The sequence below is a fragment of the Lampetra fluviatilis genome, chromosome 39 (genome assembly GCF_964198595.1).
Source record: "Lampetra fluviatilis chromosome 39, kcLamFluv1.1, whole genome shotgun sequence".
Lineage (NCBI taxonomy): Eukaryota > Metazoa > Chordata > Hyperoartia > Petromyzontiformes > Petromyzontidae > Lampetra > Lampetra fluviatilis.
Genome location: NC_136313.1, coordinates 8,536,061 through 8,548,574, shown reverse-complemented (window position 1 = coordinate 8,548,574; position 12,514 = coordinate 8,536,061). Strand labels below are relative to the sequence as shown.

General features: G+C 46.4%; 1 protein-coding gene across 1 annotated transcript in view; it reads left to right on the top strand.

Annotated features, from left to right (window-relative positions):
* The window catches only part of LOC144945960 (disintegrin and metalloproteinase domain-containing protein 10-like), a 54,881-nt gene that overhangs the window by 23,997 nt on the left and 18,370 nt on the right, over positions 1–12,514 (top strand). The window contains exons 4-8 of the mRNA XM_078874633.1: positions 4,472–4,630; positions 7,497–7,600; positions 8,304–8,450; positions 8,871–8,963; positions 9,237–9,417. Of these exons, the coding sequence (XP_078730759.1) occupies positions 4,472–4,630; positions 7,497–7,600; positions 8,304–8,450; positions 8,871–8,963; positions 9,237–9,417 (684 nt within the window). The remainder of the gene's footprint in view (positions 1–4,471; positions 4,631–7,496; positions 7,601–8,303; positions 8,451–8,870; positions 8,964–9,236; positions 9,418–12,514) is intronic.

Genomic DNA, 12,514 nt, shown 5'->3' with positions numbered 1-12,514 from the left:
AATGAAATGCGCACACTGTTTCTATGCATCGTCTTGAGATTTAGATGTCGTGTAAATCCACATTGTTTAGTCGACTTGTATTCCTTTGAGAGTCTTGAGTTCTTGGGCCAAGCCCGATACGCGGAACTGGAGCAGGGACTAGACCAGCGCGGTTCCGACTCGCCGTGGAAAGGATGCACTGAGTAAACGATATGCGGAGTGGGATGGCTGTCAACGTCATCGTGTGAATGCCGATGTTAAAAACGCGAGGAGGTGCAGCAGCAGCAGCAGGAGCAACGCGTGTGGCTGTGTTGATAAAAGAGGAACGAAGGTTCGTGGAAAGAGGTCCAAGATTTCAGTATCAAGAGAGAAGTTCAGGTCATGTGCAAAGAGGTTGTTTCGCGTTACAATTTCCCGTCACTTTAATATTCTTAGCGCAGCCGCAGTTCAAGAATCGGGGTGTTTAAACGGCATGATACGTCTTCTTCTATAAATAAGATATTGCAGCCAGTCTCCTGCCAGTTCCACGAGCTGCTCCCAGTTATGTTCTAATTACAAGTGTTCTTGTCTCAGTTTTTTTAATGAATCTAAATTAATAGATGTTGACGATAGTTCTATGCAGTATGCACAGTGCTCGAAATTGTTATCGCAGTCTTCGTCCAGACGACAAACCTGTGAAATGTTAGTCACTTCTTAAACTGTGGATGTTATTCGATTAGTCTCGTCGTCTAATCCAGCCAAACCTTTAGTCAAATACTCTTCGGCATTAACCTCATAAGAACATCCTTACAAGGCCGATCAACACATTTCCTTAAGAAATGGAACATTAAAGACGAGCCACAATAGTGCGATTGTGGCCATGAAACCCAAACTATAGTGCCTTGTAGTAAATCATTGTGGTCTGCACTCCTTCAACGAAGGAGGAACAGTAACGCGACGCAAACTCTTTCCTGAAGCCCTCTGGACATGGCCAGCAGCCCTCGACATTGTCAATCCTCGAATTCGTTAAAAGTGTGCTTATGAATATAGATAGCCAATGTTTGGTCTTCCTAAGCGCACCAAATTTTCTAATTCTGCGTTGTCATTCAGACTCGTTAGGCTCATCTCGTCACAGTCATAGTCATTGTGATGCTTGGTGATTTTCATCCACTCGTAAGTATCATCAATTGAAATTAGAAGAATCCGTTGACAAATATTTTCGCCGGATTTTTTTTTTTTTACAACAAAATACGTTCCGAGTCTGTGGGCACCAGTTGTCCGGTCGCGCAAAGCAGCGTTCGTGATAAGCCGCCTCAGCTTGTCTTGCAGGGCCGTGTAAGTTTACGAGGAAGATCACTTTACTTTAGACGCCACTCAAAAAACAAACAGCTCTTGTAGATACACAGCAAGAGCATCTGTGCTGGGCCATCCAACTTAAGCTTGTGTTAATAAGAAGGTAGGCTCACAGTAGGGGTTGGGTCAGACCTTGTCCAATCAGCTCTGAACATAACACAAAATAATATTTTTTGTAGTTGTGGAGAGATTCAGTGTAATAAAATAAAATAACAAAAAAATAAGCAGACAATACACCTTCACATATCTGTCCCTCTACACAAAAACTATTTTTTTTTACACATCCCATCAGCCAACACGGCCTTCTGGGAGTCCGTAATTTCAGCAGAATTGATTCAAGACAAGCACACACTTGACCGGTTTCGACATTCAGGATCTCACCAGCGAAGTCGGGCGTGCTTGAAGCAATGCTGGTGAACTGCCTGATGTTTATAGGGAAGGAACCTGTCAATGAGCATAGCTCTGCTGATGATACGAATTCTCATAACAGCGGATTTGGAACACAGCCTTTTATTCTACAATTAGTTTCACTTACAGCCAGGCACTTTTGGTGAACATTAGAGGCGTAACAATTCACCCCCTCGTACCCAAACAATTTAATACATTTTCCCGATTCACGTTCACGATTTGGTTATATAACTTGACACATTTGTAGCAGCCATGGTTAATCTTAATCCTGTTACAACCGACATACGGTATGCGACTCGATCATTTTTCACGATTAAAGGATCTGTGTATGTCTGTTGTAGTGCGCATTGCATTGTCCTGGCAGCCACTGGAGGTGCTAACTCGTTGCGGGTTCTTTTGCACACAATTCAATGCTGATCGACGACCAGATCCATTGTTGCACCTTGAGTAATATAATCAATGTGGAATTTCACACTGACGACAATGATGACGACGATGATGATGACTATGATGATGGTGATTTTGGTTTCCACACTCCGGAAAGAGTAATGCCGTTGTGGCTCGGTGCATCTTCCTTTCACGTAGCAGCACGGTGAGATTTACAGCGGCCTTGAGACGCCGTGTACCGCAGGTCCCCCCATCCCACGCACGCCCCAGCGACTGCCACCGGCGTTGCGACGCCTCCACGCCCGGCAGCAAGAGGGCACGACCCCATTAGTCGTGAAGTGGGGAATTCAAATAGAATTTAAGATGCTCTTCCTGCGCATGTTAAAGCTGTTGTGCTCAACGGTTGTTTTTCTGTATGTGCGGGGAGTGGCGGTGCAGCGGTTAGCGTGCTGAGCTATGAACTAAGAGACCCGAGTTCGATTCCTGCTCACGGCCAACACCAGTTACTATTATCGGAACCGGTCATTGGTCTTCCCTAGGTGGACTTGGCCTCAAATGAGCACCTGGTGCGGTGTGTAAACATTGGCGCTAGGGAGACAAAGACGTCTGGGCATGGTGCTGGCCGCCCACCCCCTCGTGTGGTGTGCCGGCCTTCATCGATGCTCGCTAAAAGCACTTGTCCCAACAGTCTGTTATAGGATATATGGGGATCTTTGGTCTACGGCAGTGGTTCTCAACTTGGGGTATGGGGACCCCTGCGGGTACGTGAGTTGATTTATATATGTTGTGAAATTATATCATACATGAGTCATTGGTGAATAATTATGTATGAATCTGCCAATATAAAATGACTACAATAGAATTTAAATCAGTATGGTAACTACGAGCGATATAAAATACCTTTCTAAACTCATTGATCGTAAACAATGTGGTTTTCAAGAGTAACCAGCTAGCAAGTGATGTCATGCATGCAGAACGTCCGTTGAATTTAGTTTTATTCGCTTGCAATTACTAGCAGCTCGTTAAGATACCTCACAAAATGGATCACGCGAGGGGGTACCCCGCTTGAAACAGAATTCAACAAGGGGGTACAGCAGCCAAAATAACTAAACTAAAACTAATTCTTTTTTTTAGAGCAGTGGTTGAGAGCCACTGCTCGACGGCTCTCCGACGAGCGTTTTCAGGTTGCGCTCCTCGTGCCGCTGGGTGAGATGAAGGACGATTTTTCTCTACGTGCTGGGGAGTTTCTTCAGGAACCAGACGGTTCGGTTCCGAAAACTCCCAATTGGAAGAAACTCCCAGCCTATGGAGTGAAGAAAGTCAAATATCATGCCGAACAAGAACCCAGAATCAACCTTAACACACATTAGAGAGCTTAGGGAGGGAGATTTGTTTGCAAATAGCACCAGCTGCGGATCACTGGCTCAAGCGAGGTGGCCACGAGGTGGCAGGAGAGCAAAAGGGTTCTTGAATCCATCTTTGTGAATGTGTCTGTGTCATCCCCTTGCATGAGCAGTAGGTGTCCCCCTCGCACTTTTGTTTCATCCCGAACGCATAATGGAATTGGCCACACCAAACACTCCTTGATTATGGAATTGGCCAAACATCCCATTTTATTCAGACTCCTCTGCAACAGTCTCAAGTTTCTGTGAGAATCTGTTATCGATAACACTGCTCCAGCTCAGATAATACAGATTAGGCTTCGGTTTTAGACAATTGGCTTTTTTCAGTAGAAAAACAGACATTTCCTGCAACATTAGTCCACTCGATGTGATTCTGTTTTTAAGTTAAAAGGCCACTGTCTCCACGCTTCACTGGGCATTGGATGGCCCTCAGCCTCCTTTGGTGGCTCTCGGCTACAGTGGAGATTCCACATTCATGTGGCAAGAATTATAGTGCTGCGCTTATGCTGCGCAGTTCTCTCAATGCGTTCCCGGATTGTACTGGCGTGTTGTTCGGCGCGGTGTCCGACGTTTTGCTGCATGTGTCAGGGGCTTCTTCAGGAACATAACTGACCGTAGTGGGAACAGAACTGAAGAAGCTTCTGGCACGCGGAGTGAAACACGCTGGCACAATCCAGAAACACACGAGAGCGCGAACTAAAAACCTCGCAAAGCAGTCGTCGTTCTACAGCTTCGAGAGAGACACCACACCAGGTTTGAACTTGTGCCCTTGAACTTTAACCTCTGTCCCGCACGGCAACGATGCCGGCTCTTTCAGGCGACGCGGCGGTGAACGTACGCGAGCGTGCGGCACTGCTGCCCCCGCTGCCCCGACCCCGACGCCCTGACCTTTACCCTCTCACCCCCCCCACCCGTCCCACTGCCGCTGCTGCCCCCCACCCCCCGCTCCCCCCCCCTCGCAGGAGAGAGCGACTCGTTCTGCTACGGCAGCGTGCACAGCGGGCGCTTCGAGGGCTTCATCAGCACGCGGCATGGCACCTACCACGTGGAGCCGTCGGAGCGCTACGCGGCGCGCGGCAGCATGCCCTTCCACTCCGTCATCTACCACCAGGACGATGTCGGTGGGTGCCCACCGCTACGGCCGCCACTGCTGCTGCTATTGCGCCGTTCGAACTGGCTGTCTGCTGCATCTATGGCCGGATTACCACCACCACCTTCCTCCACAGTAATGCTAATCAGGCGTGTTCCCTACTTTGTCTGCCACACTCCGTGTTTAGTTTCGACTGGCCCATCAAATGAGTGTGGTGAAGGAAGAAGGGGTTGAATGTGGTGGAGAGAGGTGGTGAGCGTTTCATAGAGAGGGGTGAGTGTGGTGGAGAGAGAGGTGGTGAGCGTTGCATAGAGAGGGGTGAGTGTGGTGGAGAGAGAGGTGGTGAGCGTTGCATAGAGAGGGGTGAGTGTGGTGGAGAGAGAATTTGGCAAGCGTTTGTTGTGGGGTTTGTTCCAGTCAGTTCTGTAGTCTCAGTATTTACCGAAACAATGTTGCACAGAGCATCAGCCTTTTCTGAGAACTCGCAAAACAAACTGCGCTTGACTTCCCTATTTAAAAAAAAAGACAATCCCTCGTGTTATTTTAAAAACTGGCTGAGTGATTCAGATGTCAGACGCCGAGCTGACATCACTGAGAACCTGGGTTTGAATCCAGACAGCCGCCTGTATTAAACATAAACGCTATTGCATTAAAATTTTATCTGCACTTAATTTGGCTAAATCTACTGGCATGTGACAAACAATATGGTGTCAGTATGGGTAGGATAAGTCTGCCACCTTACTGTGTGAACCAGCAGTCATTTGTAGGGATCTCGTTGGTAGCTCTGTGATGTCCACTTTCATGGGCCGTTCCCTAGCAGGTAAAGTCGCTTTGCTCTGCGAGAGTTACAAATGGATTATTTGTTCCGTGACGCTATTAGCACAACACTCAGAATATAATTGGAGGAAAAACGATGGCACTTTGTGTGCTTGTTTCGTCTTGGCTGAGCTATCATCAGAGACTGGAGAGACACCAACCTCTTTGGTTCTTTCGGTAAAGTCACGTAGAAAGAAAATCAATTAAATAATAGAGTACGACGTTTCGATTGCAACACAAGCAACCGTCATCGGGTAGAACTAAATTTGAGAGAGAGACAAAACACAGACACGGAGACGCACAGAGAGAAACACAAGCAGAGAGAGACAACACAAAGACACACAGAGAAAGACACACAACATAGACACAGAGACACACAGACAGACACACAAGCAGAGAGAGACACGCAACTTTCTACGTGACTTTACCGAAAGAACCAAAGAGTAATTCCTGCAGTCACGAAAGCTTCAAATTAAGTTTTTAGACACCAACCTGCTTAGGATCAATGTCACACTGGCACTGATGATGCTGCTGGTGCTGCTGCTGATATGTGTGACTTCACAGCAGAGCTATCGCGCGTTCCCCTGTGAATTTGGGAATTATTTATAAGAATTTTGTTGTACACCCCTTGGACTTGAATGTGCGACATGGTGTTTGAGTCCAGTTATTATTTTTTATGATTTACTTCAGTCTCCTTCCCATGTGATTTTCATATGGCTGTACTGCGAGGGGCGGTCATAAATTTGAGGACGTACAGATCAAAACTAACCCGCTCCCTCTTGCTGAGCCTTTTGCTAAGTGTAGTAACTGCCAACATGCAAACAAGCAGAGCATGCGTGTGGGATGCAATCGGTTTGTAAAAATAGCAGTCTAAAATTAGCCTCTTAATTCAGTTTGACTTAGATTAGAATCTCGGTTGCCTTATTTAAATTTAATATTGTGGTGGTTGTCTTGATGTGTGTTTATTTTAAAGAACTGTTCTGGACTCTGGGTTTAATTATCAGTGTTTCCTCGGACACACAAGCAGAAGGACGAACTCACTGGGAGATGGACAAACTGATGGTCACACTAATTAACAAACAGATGAACTGATGAAGACACTTAATACAGAAAGCATGATTTTGACTTCACCGTACCACACGGACCATCACAGTGAAATATGGTTGACCAACTGCTATGACAGACACGGCGTGGGGAGGCCTTCCAACAGTGGATTGACAAAGGCCATATTATGAATGTTTTATAGACAGTTCCACAAATGAGGTAATCTCACAATACAATGTTTAAATCGCCTTCATACGCTAGGGGTGTAATTGTGAAGGTGATTATAATTTTGGAGTTTAAGGCTTATTTACAGAATCGGTTGTTAGTTCGATGCAAACAAAAAGACCGAACTCGCCATCACCATCAGTTTTGTCCAAGCGAATCCAATACCATGGATATTTTATGAGAATTTCTCCCTTGTAAAAGAACGCTGGACCCATTACATCTCTGTGAATCACACATTCCTAATTGATGGACATACTATGATGACATAAACATCCCATTTCATGGTTGTGCTGAATGATTTAGCTACAACTTGAAACTGTCTGAAGTGTGCGTCTATAGTCGCAGAACTGCCCGTATGTAAAGTTTCGGTACGTCTTTCTCCGTCATATGCTGTTCCTTTTGGGTGTCTTTCGCCTAAAGGTGTTTGAGAAAATAATGAACATGGCTCACTGAAATCATAAACCATCCATTGTGAGACGCACGATTTGGCCAAAGTATCACGGACGTAAAAGTAGAGTTTAATCGGGGAATTGTTAAATGGCTACTATTGTTGTACCATACTTCTATACCCCCACATTATTGTTCCCCACATTCAACTTACGATTAATTATGCATGATGAATAAAAAATGGATTGACAAATGTCTGTAAATGATAATGATTATGAATATATTTCATAAGAGCGTGTGTGTGTCTGTCACGTGTGTGTGGCTCGATAACAGCACTTGCCCCAACAGTCTGTAAAGACTATAGGGGGAATCGTTGTCTGCATACATACGCGTGCCTTGCCCTTTGGGTATTGTTGTTCTCACAGAGTTTCCCGACAAGGTTGGCTCGCACGCCGGCTGCGCCAATAAATCGGTCTTCGATCAGATGCAGCGCTACCAGCGGCCCAAGGGATGGGTGGCCGAAGAGCAGGTGAGAGTACAGGGTGGGAACGGACAGACGGACCGATGGACAGAAGGATGGACAAACAGACAGAAGGACAAACGGATGGACGGACGGACGGAAGATCAAATGGACAGAAGGACAAATGGACGGCCCAACAGATGGACGAACAGACGGGTAGAGGTTTGTTCGTTAGCTTACCGGTGAGCTGAAATAATGAATTTAGCATTTAAAACACACTTGTCACAATTTCATATGTTTGGCTGTGCTGGGTGCTGGAAGGCTCACATTGACACAGATTTGCTCAGATCATTATGTTGCCTTTCCCAAAAGTCAATTATCAATTGTAATATTGGCTGGGAAAACCGACGCATTAGACCCTATGTCTCACTGTCGGTGGAAGTGTGTGCGTGCATTCTGCAGTAATGGGGAGCGGTCGTGTCGAGGTTAGTGCTATGAATTTGGCCATCGGAGATGATTCCCGCTCATGACCAACTCTAGTGACGATTATGTGAACCAGTTTTGGGCCTCCCCTAGGTCGACACAGCCTCTCATGAGTACCTTGTGTGGAGTGTAAACATCAGTACTAGGGAAACAAAGGCGACCAGGCGTGGTGTTGACCGCCCACCCCATCGTGTGCCGTGCTGGCCTTCATAGGCGCTCGCGAACAGCACTTGCCCCAACAGTTGTGTGTGAGGCTATTTGGGGGCTCTTTGTCTTCTGCGTTCTGTAGGCCAGGGAACTCACAAAATCCGAAGCCGAGGCCCTGAAACGGCGAAAGCGCCAAGTGTCGCCATCCAAGAACACGTGCCTCCTCTACATCCAGACCGACCACATGTTCTTCCGCAAGTACGGCAGCGTGGAGGCCGTCACTGCCGAGGTGAGTACATTGCTCGATTTCATGATGGTCACCATCGTCATCAGCCACGGTCAATGCACTGCTGGATGACGGCCTACCCAAGCCTGTCGCCAGCCCTCATGGTTCCGCGATGCAACGATAAACTCAGCACCTGCGCACGAGGAGATCTCATCGCTCCTAAAGAGCACACAACGTGGGGTAGTTACGTCATGTGCATAATGAGGAAAATGTTTTTTTGGAGTGCAACTATTGTCTGGGTTCGAGATTGTTTTATGGGATCTTAAGAAGGGATCTAAATATCTTAAGCAGTTTTGTGGTACCCACTTCCATGGGTTGTTTTCTATCACACGGGGCGATGCCTTGCTCTGCTTCCCGTTGTTTCGTAGTCGTTCGGAGTTGCCAGCTTTACTAATCCCTCTTCGGCCTTATCCTTGTGCTCAGATAGCGAATCACGTCCAGGCCATCAGCCAGATCTACCGGGTCACCAACTTCGACAACATCCGCAACATCAACTTCTTGGTGAAACGCATCCGGGTGAGGCTCACGCACACAAAAACAAAACAAAGATCCCCCGTGTAGCCTTAACAGACTAAGTGCTGTTAGCGAGCAGACACACATGGGCGCCCCTCACCCTGTTGGATCGCTCAGCGACACCGCAGTCGGAACTCGGCGCGGCCGACCGGCCGATCTGCGTGGACGTGGAGCGGTGTCCCCCTCGTACGCGTGGCTTCTTCTCTTCTCACGCCCCCCCCCACCCCTTACCCGGCTCTAAAATGGCACTCACGTCCACCACACTCCGCACCGCAGGTGAACACCACGGACCACGAGAAAGACAGCAGCAACCCCTTCCGCTTCGCTAACATCGGCGTCGACAAGTTCCTGGACATGCACTCAGAGGGCAACTACGACGACTACTGCCTCTCCTACCTCTTCACTGACCGCGTCTTCGACAACGGCGTCCTCGGCCTCGCCTGGGTCGCTTCCCCGAGTAAGCGGCGCGTTTTGTTTTGTTCCACTTCTGTCTTCCGACCTTTAACCCCCCCCCACCCCGCGTGCTCCACACAATTGAATATTGATTGTTGCACACGCAATGCCTGCGAATGATCGCACGCGTGAGAACGAATCATTGTCTGGCGTGTTTGTGCCGTTGTGTTTAATTGGGTCTCATAAAAAAAGCATGCAGCCACTAGAGGCACTACATGGACCGTAATTGCAAAACAAGAATTTAGTTATGACGTCCCAACTAAGACAGTTTATTCAATCGCATAGAAGATTAATCGATAGATGCCTGGCAGACGCACGTTTGCATCTGCAGGTGTCGCGTAGTGCATCCCTTTGGTTTGTATTATTTCTTTGTAAAATCCATAGACACACTTCCACTTTAAACTTGCACTGAACGGCAAAAGGAAGACAACAATTCTGAGGCCAGAAACTTCTGAGGCCGAACATTCCAGCGGTGTGTTCGCATGTGAAGCTTTAATCTGCCCGCCGTTAAGCAATTCCTCTTCACGGCGAGGTGACAGCTGACGGACAGGCCCGGGCGAGGAGGTTTGAAGCCTAGCGGTGGTGAATCAATCCCAGCTGCTGTTGCGGTTTTCGTTGCTGCGGCATTTGGTGCCTTTCCCCAGCGTGGGGGGAGGAGGGGTCCCACCTGAGTGGGTGCAGGTGACTCCTTGACATTTTGTGTGGGAGGCTGCAGGGGCGGTGGCAGTTTTGGTTCAATCAGTTTGGGCCTGTTTGCCGTGGGAGGGGTGGAGAGGAAGCATTTTCTACAATATAAAAAAAAATCTTATTTTACGAGGTAAGGTCCACTGAGCTGCATAGCTCTTTTTCAGAAGCGACTTGGTCATGAATGATAGCTCAACGAAGTGGCTTATCATGTGGAAGTTTATAGCAGCCAAGTACTCTAAACGCACCTTTCTAAATGTGGAGGGAAAAACCGGAGGTCCTGGAGAAAAATCCACAAGCATGCAAACTTCAAATATACAATCTTAATTTTAGAACTTTCGTGACTGCAGGAATTATTATTTGGTTCTTTCGGTTAAGTCACGTCTAAAGATAAAATAATAAATTAAATTAAATAATATAATACGACGTTTCGATTGCAACACAAGCAATCATCATCAGGTATAATGAAATAGCGACATAAAATCTAACCAGAAAACTATAGACAGACATATTAGCAGACAGATATCACCAAGATACATAGCGGGAGCAACACAGGTAACAGAGAGGGGTGATCGTCTCAGTGGGGTGGCCTTAAATAGACAGAGGGGGGGGCGGAGGCAGAGAGAAGGAAGGGGGGTTAGAGAAAAAATTAGCATATCAATGAGTGGTCAACAGACGTGGTGCTGCACGGCAAGCAAGCCTGAAAATCAGGAGGACACACTAAAATTAAATAACCTAGTAAAATATCGAAATGTAATGTAATACAACACAGAGGGTCGGTCAACACACAATTAACGCATAGCCTGGTTGATTACGTATTTCAAAGATTGCTAAGTTAGAATTTAAGTGTGAACATTCCAAAGAGAGGACACAGTCAGAGAGAACAAGTAGTCAGAGAGAGAGAAAAAAGATAAGCTTAAAACTTCCCCGTAGAAGTGGTTCAATCTTAATTTTAGAACTTTCGTGACTGCAGGAATTATTATTTGGTTTTTTCGGTTAAGTCACGTCTAAAGATAAAATAATAAATTAAATTAAATAATAGAATACGACGTTTCGATTGCAACACAAGCAATCATCATCAGGTATAATGAAATAGCGACATAAAATCTAACCAGAAAACTATAGACAGACATATTAGCAGACAGATATCACCAAGATACATAGCGGGAGCAACACAGGTAACTGTGTTGTATTACATTACATTTCGATATTTTACTAGGTTATTTAATTTTAGTGTGTCCTCCTGATTTTCAGGCTTACTTGCCGTGCAGCACCACGTCTGTTGACCACTCATTGATATGCTAATTTTTTCTCTAACCCCCCTTCCTTCTCTCTGCCTCCGCCCCCCCCTCTGTCTATTTAAGGCCACCCCACAGAGACGATCACCCCTCTCTGTTACCTGTGTTGCTCCCGCTATGTATCTTGGTGATATGTCTGCTAATATGTCTGTCTATAGTTTTCTGGTTAGATTTTATGTCGCTATTTCATTATACCTGATGATGATTGCTTGTGTTGCAATCGAAACGTCGTATTCTATTATTTAATTTAATTTATTATTTTATCTTTAGACGTGACTTAACCGAAAGAACCAAATAATAATTCAAATATACAGTTGTCAGGGTTGGGATCGAACCCACGACCTCCTCCATACCAAGCAAGGGAGTTAACAGGAGAAACACGCGGATTTCTCTCTTTCGGGGGGGTTGCGGCGATTACAGAGGCGACAGGAATTTGAAATCTGACTCCCGTGCATTCGGCCCCGTGAAGCCGCAAAGAGGTTTGTCAATCCTCCGTGGACTCCTACACCGTACTGTAGGGTGGGGGAAATGCTCAAGGGCGTCCCACAGCTCGAACTGTAACGAGCATTAACCTTTGCTCGTTTTTTTTACGCTGAGAGCTCGAAGTTTTACAACCCAAGGGTTGGGAAATTCTTGCTCAGAATCAACTCAACTTCACCAACTCCTTGACCTTAATTTGACTGCGATATAACAATTCCATGACAAAATACCCAGGGGTGTCTTACATGGATGTCAAACTGAACGTAGTGCACTGCTGAGGTTGTCTGTGTAAAGAGCTTCATAGCTCATCGGATTTCTCCAGTATAAAGATTCTGATTCGTCGGCGCAACGAGATAAATACGAGAGTTTGGGTGCGATTCCTGGTGGCTACAAAGTTGCCGGCAGGCGCTCCTTCCATTCCATAAAATTCTAAAATTCCTCAAAAGCCCAATAGAAACTTTGCCTGCTCTTTGTTTTGTCCACGCTCCTTTCTTTGAAAGGATTTTCTATCGACTAAACATTTCACAAAGGTCACGTGAAATGTTTGATTTGTGCACCCTTTTAATGGTTTGAATTATAATTCTTTTTAACTGGCTCTGGTGAGGGCGGCGTGGCAGCAGCACTACGTGCCCTCACTCG